Source organism: Theropithecus gelada, chromosome 17, assembly GCF_003255815.1.
Source record: "Theropithecus gelada isolate Dixy chromosome 17, Tgel_1.0, whole genome shotgun sequence".
Classification (NCBI taxonomy): domain Eukaryota; kingdom Metazoa; phylum Chordata; class Mammalia; order Primates; family Cercopithecidae; genus Theropithecus; species Theropithecus gelada.
This window is the reverse complement of record NC_037685.1, coordinates 14679372-14697070: the sequence shown is the minus strand read 5'-3', so window position 1 is coordinate 14697070 and position 17699 is coordinate 14679372. Positions and strand designations below refer to the sequence as shown.

Below are 17699 nucleotides of genomic sequence, written 5' to 3'. Positions count from 1 at the left end.
TAATCCCAGCACTTTCGGAGGCCGAGGTGGAGGTACTGCTTGAGGCCAGGAGTTCGAGACCAGCCTAACCAACATGGCAAAACCCTGTCTCTACTAAAAATAGAAAAACTAGCCAGGTGTGGTGCCACGCACCTGAAATCCTAGCTACTCAGGAGGCTGAGGCACAAGAATTGCTTGAACCCAGGAGGCAGAGCTTGCAGTGAGCAGAGATGGCACTGCTGCACTCCAGCCCGGACGGCAGAGCAAGACTCCATTTCAAAAAAAAAAAAAAAAATTTGTAAATCAAACTGCTTTTATCCATTAAGTCAGCTCTGAACATAGAAAAGAAATGTCAACTTATCAGCATTTATGGATATTTCAAAGTTATCTGAAAAGTACAAAAGGCTTTTCTTAATGGATACAATAAAATCCATAACTGCTCAAAACTATGGTTTCAAGACAAAACCCCCAAACACATCTACAATCCCACAAAACTTTGTCCACATATGAGATCAAAACAGAAAGAAGGTACCGACATCATAGTTCTCCAGGTATCTGGCTCGTTCTTCAGGGCTCATTGATACAGATTCCTCCAGGAATTTTTTCAAGGTTGATCCAGATTCTGAGAATATGAAAGAAGATAAAATTTAAAAGGCTTGATATAGCAGAGAGACCAATATATGAAAATACTAGAAGTATGCTACTATTCTTCAGGTTAAATTATTTCACTGGTAAATTAGAAATGTAAGGATCATGTTATAAATGATAAGCCTTAGATTATTAATATTTGTTCATTTGTTTAACCTCTATTAGTCAACAATATAAAAGAATGAGAAGGATTAATATTTCTTCTAACAGTATATACATTCCCATCATAAAAGAAGCAGGGAATGCTTTATTTTATAGTTTGAAGAAAGAATTAGAGCACCACCTACTGCTCAATGAAAGTAACATATATTAAGGGCAAAAAAAAAATGCAGTAATGAAATATCATTTACCAAAGTGCATCTTGTCTTTATTGTTTGCAATAGCATGAATCAGTCCAATTGTTCCACAGGCATTGCTGATCGTTTGCTTCATGAAATATACTGATGATGTAACAGCTTGTCCCTGAGATTTTATTTTTTCTTCCTCTTCTGTTCTGAATACTTCATACTGTTAAAAAAAAAAAAAAAAAAAAGGCAATAGTGTATATGTGGAAAATAACATTTAAAAACTCAGACTGTAAAAGAAAAAATATAAATGATAAAAAATATTTTTATAAAAGAGTTTAAAATAATTAATTTATCACCTACCAGACTGATAAAAGATTGAAAAATGAATAGCAGTAGCCAGTGATGGTGAAGGTATGGGCAAAAAGGTATTCTCCTATGCTATTATTAAAAGTATATATTTGTACAATCATGTTACTGGGCATATGGCAATATGTATTAACATTTTAAATTCTCATACACTCCAATAAGCAATTTCCTTTGTAGGAAATTGGTCTAAGACATAATCTTTAAAATGATATATAATTCTAAGAGCACAAAACTGGAAAAAATTCTAAATATCCATCAATGGAGATTTGGTTAACATATATTATGGCATATCATAATAGAATACTATAAAGCACACTAGATTTACATATTCTGATTTAGACTTTGTCCACAACTAAGTGTGGTTATAGGCCAGTATGTATTAATAACAATTCCCATTTATGTTTTTAAAATATGTACATACATATTGGAAAGTCTGAAAGGCTATGCAAAAACTTTAAATAGAGGTTATTTTTGGGCCAAGAGATTACTGGAGAACTTTTATTTGCTAATTGTTACATTTCTATATTGTTTATCATTGGCAAAAATATTTTTCCTTTTGGAAAACCATAGCATATTTATAAAATTCACATTATATAATCTGTAACTGACACTAACCATTATCTAACCATTATTATAACCATTAGGGTATAATAATAAGCATCAAAAATGTGGGCTCTACAGCTGACTGCCTGGGCCCACATCCTGGCTCAGCTGTTACTAGCTGTGTGACTTTAGCAAATTACTTAATGTCTCTGTATCTCAGTTTCCTAATAGTGTAAGAAAGAGTAAAAAATAGCAAAAAGGTTAAAAAATTGGTGAGGTGGGGAGGAGAAAGATGATTTTATTGTTTTGTTTATAGTTTTCCCATAACTTTCTGCTTCTAATAGAATGGGATCAGCAAATGAAAGACTACAGGCCAAATCGGGCCCACTGCCTCTTTTCTTAAGTAAAATTTCATTATGTATTGTCTATGGCTGTTTACAAGGCAAAGTCAAATAGTTGCAACAGAGACTTTAAGGCCTGCAAAGCTGAAAATATTTACTATCTAGTCTTACAGAAATATTTTCCTGATTCCCTGCAATAAAAGAAACAAACGATGTCTATAGAAAACTTATAAGTAGTTAAGAAACTGCTTCTTTTATCTCTTGCCTATCGGAGAAAAAAATAATAAACTGCTTCTAACAACAAATGTATCTATGTTCAAAATATGAATTTTATTACTGTGCTTCTAAACGACATTTCAAGTAACATTTTCAGAATGAAAAGTAAGTCTGATAAAAAACTAGAAAGATTCGGTATATTACGATCTTATGCTGAAAAGTTTACAGTTCTACAGCTTAGTCTGTTGTTAATGTTCCTGATGACAAAGCAAAATAAGATTTGATAATTTCAAGATGTAATGTATAGGAAAAAAGTCCTAAAATGATACAAAGCAAGTAAAGGGAAAAAAAGAAATTTTAGATCAAAAAGTAAAAAATATTAAGGCCAAGAGACATAAACATCAGAGAGAAATAAATTTATAGCCTCTTTGCCTATGATTTACTGGCTGGACTGCACTATCACAAAGAACATATTCAAAACACTATCATTGGCCGGGCACGGTAGCTCACACCTGTAATTCCAGCATTTTGGGAGGCTGATGCAGGTGGATTATCTGAGGTCAGGAGTTTAAGACCAGCCAGGCTAACACAGTGAAACACCGTCTCCACTAAAGATATAAAAATTAGCCAGGCGTGGCGGCACATGCCTGTAATCCCAGCTACTCCAGAGACTGAGCCATGAGAATTGCTTGAACCCAGGAAGCAAAGGTTGTATAGAGCTGAGATCGCACCACTGCACTACAGCCTGGGCAGCAGAGTAAGACTCTGTCTCAAAACAAACAACAATAATAATAATAATAATAAAAAAACACTATCATTGATGGCAATTATCAAAAAGAGATAATAAATGTTGGTGAGGGCGTGGAGTTTAGGGAACCTAAGTGCACTGTTAGTCGGAATGCAGATTGGTATGGCCATTATGAAAAACAGTATGGAGATTTCTAAAGAAATTAACAATAGACTACCATATGACTCAGCAATTCATATCCAAAGGAGACGAATCACCTTGTAAAGGAGATGAATCTCTACCTTGTAAAGATATCCGCACTTCCATGTTCACTGCAGCATTACTCACGATAGCCAAGATATGGAAACAACCCAAATGTCCATAGATGGTTAAACGGATAAAAACACGATATAGTCTACGACCATACTACCCCGAATGTACCCAATCCCGTCTGATCTCAGAAGTTAAGCAGGGTTGGACCTGGTTAGTACTTGGTTGGGAGAAAAAGCGGTATACATATAGACACACATACACACACACACACACACAAATATTATTCAGCCTTAAAAAAAGGAGATCCTAGCATTTGCTACATGGATGAACCTGAAGGACATTATACTAAGTGAAATAAGCCAGACACAGAAAGAAAAATATTGTATAATATCACTGATACGTGGAATTTTTTTTTTTTTTTAAAGGTCAAATACACAGAAAGAATGAAACAGAGGTTGGCGGGGAGGTGATGTGATGTAGGTCAAAGGACACAAAATAGCAGATGTGTAGGAAAAACAAGTAACAAGTCTAGAGATCTTATGTACAACATGAAGACTAGTTAATAAAATTATATTGCATTAGAGATTTTTGTTAAATAAGTAGATTTTAGCTGCTCTTGTCACAAAAAAAGTAACTACGTGATGATAGATATGTTAATCTGCTTCACTATTGTAACTATCTTACTATGTATATGAATCCTATATTATGTTGTAAACTTCAAATATACACAATAAAATTTATTTTTAAAAACCCATGATTGACTTTAAAGGGTAATAAGTCACACCTATAATCCCAGCACTCTGGGAGGCCAAGGTGGGCAAATCATTCAAAGTCAGGAGTTTGAGACCAGCCTGACCAACACGGTGAAATCCTGTCTATACTAAAAATATAAAAAATTAGCCAGGTATGGTGGCACACGCCTGAAATCCCAGTTACTCCAGAGGCTAAGGCAGGAGAATCACTTGTACCTGGAAGGCACGGGTTGCAGTGAGCCGAGATCGCGCCACTGCACTCCAGCCTGGGCAACAGAGTGAGATGCTGTCTCAAAAAATAAGTAAATATGTACATACATACCATATATACATACATAAAGGGTAATGAGGTACCCATGACAGTTCCTTTGCTTAAGTCATTCACAACTTCATATTCAATTTCTAAATTGGAACTTCAAAGACAAACACTTCGCAGCTCCTAAAGAATGCACTAGATAGCCTCTTAATAACTTTGCAATATATCACCTATAAGCTGAAATAGGGATCTACAAAACTGTAAGACATCTAAAAGTGATACATGCTATTTATATTCTCTACTTATACGTTATTATAGTTATATAAGTATTTATGCTTATATATTTACTTACATAAATTTTCTACTTATGTAAGTACAAATTTACTTACGCAATACTTTAGAACTGTGTTCTACCTTTCAACAGGGAGTTGAAAGTTTTTTAGCTCTGATAATCTACTAAATTAAATCCTATTAATAAGGATAATATGCCTTTTTAATACTGATGACTCACTAACTGAAAGAGATCAAATCTAATTTATTTTTTACAAAAAATGTCATAAAAAACCAGTGGTTTGGAAATGTCCAATTCAGACAAAAAACTACTATTTGTATCACATCAGCTAAGAAACCCTGAGCTTTAGGCAACTGATTTTTTTTCAGTTATTTACTGTTCATTACAATTGGGGTCCTGGGATAGTTATCTGTTGGCTTATTTTTGTAATCAAAAAAAGGTAAAAATAACATTGGATTAAAAGAGAGTAAACTTAAGTTCTTGTCTTAACTCTTCTATAAATGTCAATAATCATAACCTTACCATTGTGTAGAGGTTTGGTCTAATACTAGACAATCACTAAGAAATTCATAACTCCAAATTTCTCTATTATGAATAGCAAATGCAAAGAAATACCATTTCTTTTACTGAATAATTTGTTTTGTAGAACCCTTAAGTAGAAGAGAGAAAATTTTCAATGTTATCTAATTTACCTTGAATTGAGGCTAATTTGTTATGGCATAAAGAAAATGATCCAGGAATTTCCAGGACTAAGCAAAGTCTAAGTCTTAAATCCTGTGGGATTTGGCTCCATTTAGTCCTGAAGAATAGGATGACCTGAGCACAAATATGCCAAATCATCAACATATTTCTCTCACATCGTCCCACTTACTTCTTCATTTTTTCATAACTACTGCAATCATCCTACTGTTTCTAATTTCAAAAATAAAAATCAGAAGGATATAGCCTCAAAATCTATTATAAAATGCACTCGAAAGTTCTGGCTCCACTATGCATATATATGTGTGTGTGTGTATATATGTATACATATATATGTATATGTATACGTATATATGCATATGTATGTATACGTATACATACACACACACAAACATACACACACATCATTCTAGAAAAAAGGACTAAAATATGTAGACTTGAATTTAAACACAGAGCTCAAAGAATAGCTTTTTATAATCCCCAACACACCCCAAATCTGCCAATTAAAATGTATTTAAGCTTAGTGATTCCCATTCAAGTTTATTTTGAAAGTAATGTAACCCACAGTATCAGTTTCCCCTACCAACTTAAAATAGGCAAAGGAGATTCCTTTTTTATTTGTATTGAAAAAACTGTATTTAAGTTTATTCTAGTATTTAAAATTTCTAAAATATATAAATCACAATGTGATTACATGTGACATCAAAACACAGCTGAGGCAAACAAAATTTTATAAAAGAAGAAAACTACCCAAGCTTAAAGCACTAACCTAGGACTTTACTGTCATCAAAATCTAAATATCATCTGTTTAATAAAAACATTTTTAAGATTTCTTCACTGCCTAGATTGCCTAATTTTATGCAAGAAGGGGATCATTTGTTCTTAAATATTGTATTTATCAAAAACTTTGTAAATTAAAAAAAAGAAGAAAAAGAAATTGGGCTGGGCACAGTGGCTCATGCCTATAAGCCCAGCACTTTGGGAGACCAACGCGGGAGGATCACTTGAGTCCGAGTTGGAGACCAGCCCAGGCAACACAGGGAGGCCCTGCTCTACAAAATTAAAATACAAGCATTAGCTAGGTGTGGTGAAACATGCCTGTGGTCCCAGCTACTTGAAATGCTAAGGCAGGAGGATCGCTTGAGACTGGGAAGTTGAGACTGCAGTAAGCCATGATTACATCTCTGCACTCCAGCCTAGGCAACAGAGTGAGATCCTAGCTCAAAAAATAAGATAGACGAAAACAAAAATTGTATTTACCAGAAACTTTCTATTTTACTTAACAATTACCTTTTCTGTAATAGGAAAGAGAAGTAATACTGCGCAGACTGGTCTTGGTACCATGCTAAGGAGTTCAGGATCCATTCCATATACATCGACGAATTGCCAGTTAGGATGCAGACCTAATTGTTTGAGAAACTGGTAAAAGAAAGAAAGAAAAAAAAAAAAACAATGGAACATTAGTTGGTAAAAGAAAACTAGTATACTATACATAGTGTTAAAAGGGAAATGATCAACAAATATGTACTCTGTATCTAATACATACAAGGGGATAAAATACAAATGTAACCAACATTCAGTAGGAATGCAGTAAAGCAGCACATATCAAAACACCACAATGTACACTCTAAATATGTACAATTTTTGTCAATTACACTTTAATAAAACTAGAGGGGAAGAATGTAGTAAAGCAGATTTTCTATGAATAGGGTGAGAAGAGATAGCCATTTATTTATAGCATATAACAAACATTTAAAATTAATAACATGTGAAATAAAACCTCTTTTCTCAAACTCCATTTCTTTGGAATTGAATTTAATAAGCCTAGACTTCATCAAATACATACAAGTTGGCTTGGTTGATATGTTAAACTCATTTCCAGCACTTGGTTTTTAAGGAGAGGCATTTAAGTTACAGTAAATAAATATTTTATCAGAAAATCAACATAGTTTATCCTATTTACCAAAAATGATGTCTGAAGTTTAAAGATAGATTGATGGCCATGAACTGTATCAATGAGCAAAGAGTAATATAAGCCAAAAATGCATCTAATGCATTGTATGAACAACAGAAAATGCTTGATATAGGAAGTAAACTACTGGCTTCCTGACCTCTACTACACAATGAAACCTACTTAACTTCATTGCCTCCCTTATATCTGGCAAAATAACTGTAACAAAAGATTAGTGCTTGTCTACAATTCTTAAGATGTCGCAGGAAAATAAAATGTCAGACCTTAATCTATCACATAGAGAAAAAATGAGAATGATGTCATTTTCACAATAAATTAATAATTTTATATTGAAAGAAGCTGATAATTTTTTTAAATACATCATTACAAAATAAGTGTTAGATGACAGAAAAAAGGAATAGAGGAAACAAAAATCATATTAAAAATGCATCACTGTATCTTACCTCAAGAACACATTATAGTATTTGCTGGTCTAACATCTGAAATTTTGAAATTAAAAACAAACAGAAAAGGTGCCATAGGCATTTCTCAGTGAAGAATGATCACATGTACTTAGATCATCAAATGAGGTCTTGCAAAACCAGTGGAAGCCATGACACGTATATAAACAGTGTTACTCATCTCAAACGCATTTGAGTTTGTAAGACAAGACCTTCCTGTTTAAAGGGCAACTGTCCTTATCCCTTCATTTCTCTGTTTGTAGAAGATAATTTACTTGCCAATCATATCGTTGGTCAAAAATAAGTTTCTAGGTATGTTTAATAATAAATGTACTGATTTATAAAAACTTTCTTAGAAGAATGCGTTCAGCATAGATTAGGTTCATTCTTGCAACAAGTCACATGCCCTGTAAGAGTCCAGGGTTGAGGAGATCAACGGGCTCCTCTGTTATATCCACTCTTCACTTTGATTCTATTTATAGCTCACTAAAGCACTTCAAACTACTTCCTGCTCCTTTCTCCACTTCCTCCAAACTTCCTAGTCTATGCTTTTTCAGTATTCAATTCTATAGAAAAACCAAAAAGGATAAAAATTAACTGCAAAGTCAAAGGAAAAAACTGTGTCTTATTCAATGTTTTTAATCCCATTGCTTAGCACTGTACATGGCTGAATCACAGACACCCAAGTTATATTTCTAGAACTAACTAAAGATTACATCTCTACTTTAGTAGATAACCTAGCCATCTGTATGTCTATATACATCAGTGAAGCCTTGGTATAATGAAGAAAAGAAATAGAAAAGATACATTTGGCTCCTAATCCAAAATCCCTAGCATTCATTTATCAAATCTGAAGACTACCTAAATATGCCTTTTAAGGGAAAGTATCATGAACCCTGATAAGATAATTTAAATTTATTTGTTAATTTTATGTACCCGCAAAGTCATCCTGTTATAAAGTTATAAAACAAGATGGTACATACAACAGAGCAATTTTACATCTGTGCTGCAAACTAAAAGTCACAGTTAGAATATTTTAGTGAAAGGTCTGGACAAAATCAGCAAGTACTGTAAATCAGTTCACTGCAAATCTAGTCCATGTCAGCCAAAGCTAACAAGTGCAAAAAGTACTAGGAACCAAAGGCAGCAACCGTAGTGATACCAATTAGTATCAAACTGAGGACATAATGAATGATTAAATAGTAGATAAAATCATAACTTGATTAAATTTTAACCAGAATCATGCTTTTTAACTGTTTACTCATATCAACAATTAAATGAGATAGATATAAAGTTTAATGCAACTAATATCTACTGAATATATTAGTTACATCCTGACTCCAGATTGCCATGAGTCAGGCTCCCTGGAAGCTATCTGAATACAAAGAAAAGCAGCTATAAAGACTACCTCTGGGAAGTGGAGAAAGGGTAGAGAAGAGGGTCAACTTCTACCACCCACTTCTTTTAAAAAAAAAAAAAAAGTCATTAAAATGTCCTACTTTTACAATTAAAAAAAAAACCTGTGTTTGAAATGATCATACGCAAATATAGAAAGATAGGAAGGAAATTTTCTAAAATGTTAGCAGTTAGCTTGGGTGGCGTGAATCCACCTTTTTATTTTCTAGTATTTTATAAAAGCATTAGTTTTACAATAATTATATGTAGCTGTAAGTTACAAATCTATAGAACTGATATGCATATGTTTTCTATTTAAATTTACAAAACTAGGAGAAAACACAAAATGATGGTCTTAAAACTATACCAAATAAATTTTTCCAGACTACTCACAAAGATAATTACCTATACATGCATTGGCAAAGCCATCTCTACACAATTAATTAGAAGCATCCCATTCATATCAAGCAGAACAAAAGGTTTCATAACCTCTAACACCAGTCTTCTGGCTTTTCAAACTTAAATACTGAGTAATAAAATAACCAAAAAAAACCTCTAACTCAACAAATTTTCATAATGCCTCTAAAATTTTGGCCAATTGAGAAAAATAATTAATAAATTATAATATTTGGCTGTTAAAAAATCTTTAGTCAATTTATTCTTTTTATTCCATGGTCCAATGACAATTTTCTTCACCAGATAAAGAATATTTAAAATTATTTGTAAATATGCTTTGAGACCCTTATATGTGAGGAGCTAGGAGCAGTACCCCCTTCACCTCTACTGCCATGGCAAGGCAGGTTTCGTTTTATCTTCTTTTTTTTTTTTCAGACAGCATCTTGCTCCATTGTCCAGGCTGGAGTGCAGTGGCACAGTAACAGCTCACTGCAACCTCTAACTCCTGAGCTGAAGGAATCCTCCTGCCTCAGCCTCCCAGGTAGCCGAGACTACAGGCATGCATCATCACAGCCAGCTAAATTTTTTTATTTTTTAGTAGAGACATCTCACTATGTTGCCCAAGCTGGTCTGAAACTCCTACACTCAAGCAGTCCTCTGGCCTCGGCCTCCCAAAGTGCTCACTAGGTGTGAACCACTGCACTCAACCCAGTGTATCCTTCTACCAGGCAATTAAGAAAACTACGTCTGGGAGGTTAAGTGGTTTTTCAAGGTCCCTGCCAGAATTTACATGCAAGGCTCTGAACACTATGGCACCTGTTTACTTTTCCAACTTCATTTCTGTCTGCCCAGAGTATCTCTCTGGTGCTTTATTCTCTAACTTGGCCACAACGAACTCCTGAGAGTTTTCAAAGTGTCTATAACCATCTCTTCCCTCCAGGTTTTTGCACACAAACTAGACTTCTCTGCCTTAAAAAACTGTTCATTCCTGTTCCTACATTATAACAAATTCTTCCTCATTCTTTATATTAGACAGTCAAATAACAAAAATTCTGATTTTATAAATTAAAAAAATAGATAAAATTCACTTTCCTTTCAAATTTGTTCTTAAAGCCACTTCCTCTGGTCTTTAATGGTCTGCTCAGGGCAGCCAGAGATTCTGCCTTGTTACTAATTTATTAATGATGTGAATTATGATGTAAAATTATACTTACCTAGCAATTACTTGATATTACTACCAGTAAACTAGTATTAACTGCTAAATGTAGAACTAGGAGAATAACTATTAGTTAAACGAGAAAATGGCAGTGTAGAAACTAGCAAAAATAAATTTTAATAGAGACAGAATAATTATTAATGTACATAATGAGGAAACACTGAAAATATTTTATGTGCAGATTAAGAAAAAATGAAGTTTACTTCACTGCAGGCTCAATATGGACTAACTACAAAATGGCCAACAAAGGTGACACAATGTTAGTCTGCTTTAAAAGAAGGATCATTTAAGATAATGTAAAAGCCCACTGTATTCAACAAAGATTATTCAGCAGAAAATACGCTATAGGAGGCATATTTTATGAAAGTCAATGACCAAGAAAAGAAAGCCCAAAGGCAGGTGACCAGAAGGATAAGGTTCTGGAAGACATCACAGCTGAAGTTTCTAGTGTTCAGAGAGGACTGAAATTACTATGATCCCTGTCCCTAGATATTTTTAGTAATATCATAAAATAGCAATTAGGAGCCAGGTACAGTGGCACATGCCTGTAGTCCAGCTACTCAGGAGGCTGAGGTGGTAGAATTGTTTGACCCCAGGAGCTGGAGGCCAGCCTGGGCAACATAGTGTGATCTCCATCTTAAAAAGAAACAAATTTTTTTAATTTAAAGAGTTTTTTTTAAAGAGCAATTAGATTTACTCTATAGTTTCAATGGGAAGAATGATAGACAACTGGAGAAAGTTACAGGAAAGCAGATTTTGTTTCAATAAAAGAAATATAATGCTTCTACTTATATATTATTCTCATTATTATAATAAAAAAATTAAACCACTTTAAGAGACAGAATGTTGCTCATTGAGATAGGCAAAGGATTCATGACCATATTAAAAATAATGTTGGGGGATCTTCTGGATCAGGAAAGCAGGTTTATAAGATCTATTCATTCTTCCATCTGACAACTACCTATTTATTGATGGCCCCCTATGAGCCAGGCACCGTTCTCATACTTCAGACTCATCCCTGCTCTCACAGAACTTACATTCTAGTGGTAAGATACACATGATAAACAAGTATACACATAAACAAGGTAATTTCACAAGATGGGAAGTACTATGAAGAAAACATGACAGTACAGATTTGGGAGGCTAATTTAGCATGTACTCAAAGACTCACTGATGAGATGACTTGAACCTGAGCCACACATGAAAAGAACCTACCATGAAACAACCAGGAGTGGATGACTCAAGCAAAGGATGAGCAAGTGCAAAGACTCTGAAGCAGGAACAGACTCCACATTCAAAGACTGCAGCACAGTATGAGTGGAAAGGAGATGGGCAGTACCTTCTCATTCAGCCACGATACAAGCTTGAAACGGAGCTGGATGCCATTATCCTTAGCAAACTAACACAAGAACAGAAAACCAAACACCACATGTTCTCACTTGTAAGTGAGAGCTAAATGATGAGAACACATGGACACAGAGAGGGGAACAGACACTGGAGCCTACCTGAGGGTGAAGGGTGAGGAGAGGATCAGAAAAAATAACTATTAGGTACTAGGTTTAGTACCTGGGTGATGAAATAATCTTTCCAACAAATCCCTGTGACACGAGTTTGCCTATGTAACAAATCTGCACATGTACCCCTGAAGCTAAAAGTTTAAAAACACAAAAAAGTTTTAAGTATATTCTAAGCACAAGCATTGGAAGACCAGTAGAGTATGATAAGCAGGAAGTCATAACATGTGATTCTCATTTATTTAAGGCCACTTTGGGTATATATGAAAATTAGATTTTACGGAAGCAAAAGGAGAAGCAGAAGAACTAGTTAGGCACCTACTATAGTTGTCCAAGCTAAGGATGATGGTGGCTTGCACTGTGGCAGCTGAAATGGAATAGCCATATTTGGAATAGCCTTTGCAAGAAGAGTCCTTAAGATCAATTAGACCCGAGGAATGAGAAACAGAATATTAAAAATAGCTGACATTCATGGAGAGCATGCTTTGTTCAAGACATTGTTCTACATATTTTACATGTAGTAATTTGTTTGATCCTTACAGTGATCTTACAAGATTAGAAAAGATTATAAGAAATGAAGGAACTCATTGCTTGAGGCCAAGCATTTGAGACCAGCCTGGGAAACAGAGTAAAATCGTCTTGTCTCTACAAAAAATACAAAAAGTAGCCGGGTGTGATGATGCAAGCTTGTAGTCCTATCTACTTGGAAGGCTGAGGTGGGAGGATTGCTTGAGCCGAGGAATTCCAAGGTTATAGTGAGCTATGATTGTGCCACTGTAATCCAGCCTGCCTGGATAGAACAAGACCCTGTCTTTTAAAAAGGAAAAAAGAAAGGAAGAAATTAAGGAACTAAGGCACAAAGAGGTTAGATAACTGCCCATGGTCGCAGAGCTGGTAAATAGCAAAGCACAGATTACAACCCAAGAATCAAATCAAGACACTACAGCCTCTCTGGAATGACAATCTGAAAGAAGAATCAATGGCATCAACTCGTCACTTCAAACACTGCATGGATGGCTATGCCCTTGGAAGATAGGGAAGAAATGGGTTTAGAGCAGCGATGGGAAGATGAAAATCCGTATTTCTTTTTTGGCCATATTAAGTTTAAGGTATCTATAAGACATCCAGATGGAGATACCAAAGAGTTGGCTGAATATACAGATTTCCAATTTGGTGGCAATGTCAGGGTTTCGAGGAACATGGGGTCATCTATGTGACAACTGATGGTATTAGAACTGTACAACAGAAAACATTACTAGGGCAAGAAAACACGTAGAAAAGATGAGCAGATGCTTCTAAGATGAAGCGGCTGAGGAGCTCCTTAGAAGTTGGAAGGGAGATGATCTAGCAACAGAGACTCTTCGAAGCAATTAGGAAAGTAGAGGACAATCAGAATTATCACAGAAACCAAGAAAAGATAATGTTTCAGTAAGGATGGAGTGGGCTATACTACCAAATGCTGCTGAAAGGCCAAGAAATATGGTGACAGAAAAGTGATCACTGTGGCAAAGTGGCAATCATTAGTAAACTTGACAGAAGTAGTTACTACAAAATGGTACACACAGAAGCAAGCTACATAGGAATGAATATGGAAAAGAATGCGAGCTGAGGTAGCGGTGGCAGCAGCTATGAACCATTCTTTGTGGAAAGTTTACAAAGAAGGAGAACAGATAAGGCAGCAGCTCAAGGAGGACAGGATAACAAAGAATTTTTCCTAAAATGGTATCTACTAATTAAAGAATTCTTATGAGAATTTATATGATTTATTGTGATTAAGGCAATAAGCCAGCAGATGATCTCTAATTCTTTTTCTAACTCTAAGCATACAGGCTAAATAGAATAGTTATGCTATAGTAAATTTATTTCCCTTTTGATATGATGCTAGAAAATATTTTGCCTCCTCAATAAAATCACAAGTAGAAATAATCATCCTTGGGTTGGGAAGGGGTCCATATAAAAAAAAACCATGAGTTCTAAAGCACAACAATATGTAAAATATACATGTGGTTGTACTGTACTCAAATTAGAAAAAAAAATCACAATGAAGATTTAGTATGGTCATAAATAATAATGATTGCCTATATCACATTCTATAAACGTTGTAATTCTTGATGTTTAATTATCTGTAACTTTCTATCAGCTGCAAGCTGCATTTACCCCTTTAAATGCATAGGTAAATAAAGTAGAGTTTAAAATGTTTAAATAATTTTTTTGATCACTTAACTCATTTTATTCTGATTAAGTCCTACCTGTAGCATGACTGACAGCATGCTAACCAACAAGAGAAATCACTGTCTACCACATTTGCTGAACCACATGGTTACTAGCTAATGTCTAACAATTAATATTCATCTGCATGTAGTAGACATGTGATGGTCATTCTTTTACAACACTAGGCATCATCAGAGTCTAAAGCAGTATTTGCTCACACTGATTATAACAACAACACATGCAATTACCAGATGGTAACAGAGTGAGTCCAAGATCCTACCATTCCATTAGGTTGAGGAAATAAAAGAGGGTGGGACGGATATTGTTGTTAGGGTTTATTCATTCTCCAAATTCTAAGTCAGTTAACTACATTTCTATCCATCTTCTATTCTTGGTTCTGCCACTAAAACATAGAGAATAAAACAACCACAAAAGTTTTAGTTATAACTAATCACTTCTTACATACTTGCCCATTCTCCCACTAAAAACACATTATTTCTTTAAAAAATAAATTTAAGACAAACTAAATCATGCCAAAGCATGTCAGATATAGTGTAAAATCATATACTAAATAACATTGTCTGTTTAGATCATCTCAGAAAGGTCTCCTGTCACTATTCCATGTATTACATTTTCCCTGATGGTCTCCATCAAAGCACTATGTTCTGTTTCTTATTGTATTTATAATAAACGCTAATGACTTGTTTGCTTGTTTACTGTCTTTCAACTGGATTGAAAAGCAGAAAACCATGAATATTTTAATCACCAAAGAATCACCAGCTCCTGTTCAGATTACTGGTATTAAAAAAGGTGCCCCTAAAATATTAATGTGTTTGATAATTTTTCAAGACACCCTAGGAACAAGGTCCACTAGCAGCTGAATCACAGGACATAAGTTCCTACTTACACAAACTTACAGTTTGTTAAAACAATTAACATCATCTAAAAAGTTTTTTTAGTCTATTGATATGGCTAATCACGTTGATTTTTGAGTGGTGAACCAGCTTTGCAACACCAGGATAAACTGCTCTTGGTCGTATGTTACTCTTTTTATATATTTATTGCTGTGTTCTATGTGCTGATATTTTGTAGGGGATTTCTTACATCCATGTTCAGGAGGGATACTGATTTGCAGTTTTTCTTATTATGAATTGTCTAGTTTGGCGTCAGGGTAATGCTAGCACAAAATTAGTTAGGAAGTGTCTTTTTTTTTTTTTTTTTTTTTTTGAGACAGAGTCTTGCTCTGTCACCCAGGCTGGAGTGCAGTGATGCAATCTCGGCTGAATGCAATCTCCGCCTTCTGGTTCAAGCGATTCTCCTGTCTCAGCCTCCCGAGTAGCTGGAATTACAGGAGTGCGTCACCACACCCGGCTAATTTTTGTATTTTTAGCAGAGATGGGGTTTCACCGGCCAGGCTGGTCTCGAACTCCTGACCTCAGGTGATCCGCCCACCTCAGCCTCCCAGAGCACGAGTGCTAGGGATTACAGGCGTGAGCCACCACGCCTGGCCGTCTCCCCTCTTCTATGTTTATGCAGGATTGGTATTATTTCTTCCTTAAATGATCATCTCAGAGATGCAGAAAAATCATTTGCGAAAATTCAACATAGATTCATAAGAAAAACTCTCAGCAAACTAGTGGGAAAAGAGGAACTTCCTTAGCCCGATTTAAAACACATTTACCAAAAACCTAAAGCTAACATACTTAATGGTGAAAGATCAAATGTTTCCTCCCTAAGATAGAGAACAAGGCAAGGATGTCTCTCTGTCCAGTGAATTTGCTACAAGCTTTGAAAACCAAAAACCAATTTTTTTAAGAACACGGTTAATTGTTCCCTGGTGACGAGAAGGAAGATGGTGGAGGTAAGGGGTGTATGATAAACTAGTAGAGCAGTAAAAAATAAATGAGCTGTTGAGAATGAAAAAAACCAGGGTAAGATAAGGCACACCTGAGCAGATCAAAGGTTTATACCTGGTAGCACTTACTGTTCTTCTGAGTGACTGGGAGATGTTCCCTCGTCCCTCCCCAAACCCCAACCTCCAACACCTAGAAGGAATTTAAACTGCTGTAGATTGCAAAGAATGGCGTGGGAACTACTAAACTGAGCTTTCTTTGATACAACAGCAACTAAATGTCCAGCTTTAAAAGACTGTAAGATAAAGGGGGCGTGGCGGGGAAGAAAAGTGACTTGATGGGGCAAGAGATGATTGGAAGATGATTTCATAGTGCAGGCGGTGGATGAAATTACAAGGACTGGGTGGGCGAGTTTACAAAGCTTGGAGTCAGGAAGTGTGGGCAAATTAGTCATCCAGAAGGTACACCAGGAGGAAAATTATGGAATCGGCACTAACAGGAGGCAAAACGAAGAAGGAAGGGGAATAGGAATACAGGGTAAAAGTCCCTCCAAACCTCTGACCCGGAGTCCCCAAGATACGTGGTGGCTGAGGAATGGGACCAGAGGAGTGGTGGGAGCATCTCCAGGAGCCAGGTGGCAGGGAGATGGCCCTTTCTGAAAGGGGCGGACCCGCGTAAAGCCGAACAAGAGGGGCCCTCAAGAAATTAAATCCCAGAATCCTTGGAAGCGTGGAGGTGAAGTCCAGCAGGGAAGCGGACCGAGCAGACAGAAAGGACTCCGAGGTCCCGAGCGACAGACACCTCACTCACCTGGTTGGTGACCTGAAAACGAAACAGAGAACACGCTTTAGAGACAAACTACCGTGGACTCGCGGCAGCAAGCCGGCTCCCTCTGCGCCTGCCCACGGCCCAGGGCTGCCCCGAAGCGCGCCCACCTCGGGATTGGCCTCCAGCGGCAGCCAGCGTTGACCCTCCATGGCCGCGGTGACCGGCCCTCCAGCTCTGACAGCCGCCGCCTTCGCCGCCGCCGCCGCCGCTTCCGCCCACGCGCGCCTTGACCTGGGCCCTCCCAACACACCGCCCCGAGTAGGGGCGCCTAAACACCAAAAAGAGTTTGACTGGCCTCTCATCCTCTTAACCGCCCCCTGCAGGTCCGTAGGTCAAGTGTGATATTTTAAATTAAGATGCTGTCGAGGAGGAAAAAAATAGGAGCCAAATACCTACTTCGGGAGAAAAACAGTATCTGGATTCACAGTCCTGTCCCCTCACGCTTGGACTCTTCCGAGCCGAGCCTTGCCGAGCGCTCGCGTTCTACGCATGCGC

The 17699-nt window shown here is 36.4% G+C and overlaps 1 protein-coding gene across 1 annotated transcript in view; it reads right to left on the bottom strand.

Annotated features, from left to right (window-relative positions):
- The window catches only part of UCHL3 (ubiquitin C-terminal hydrolase L3), a 56099-nt gene extending 38455 nt beyond the window's left edge, over positions 1–17644 (bottom strand). The window contains exons 1-5 of the mRNA XM_025364178.1: positions 17312–17644; positions 17187–17198; positions 6670–6798; positions 978–1134; positions 516–601 (exon numbers count right to left, since the gene is read on the bottom strand). Of these exons, the coding sequence (XP_025219963.1) occupies positions 516–601; positions 978–1134; positions 6670–6798; positions 17187–17198; positions 17312–17506 (579 nt within the window). The 5' untranslated portion in view covers positions 17507–17644. The remainder of the gene's footprint in view (positions 1–515; positions 602–977; positions 1135–6669; positions 6799–17186; positions 17199–17311) is intronic.
- Positions 17645–17699: the final 55 nt, after the last annotated feature.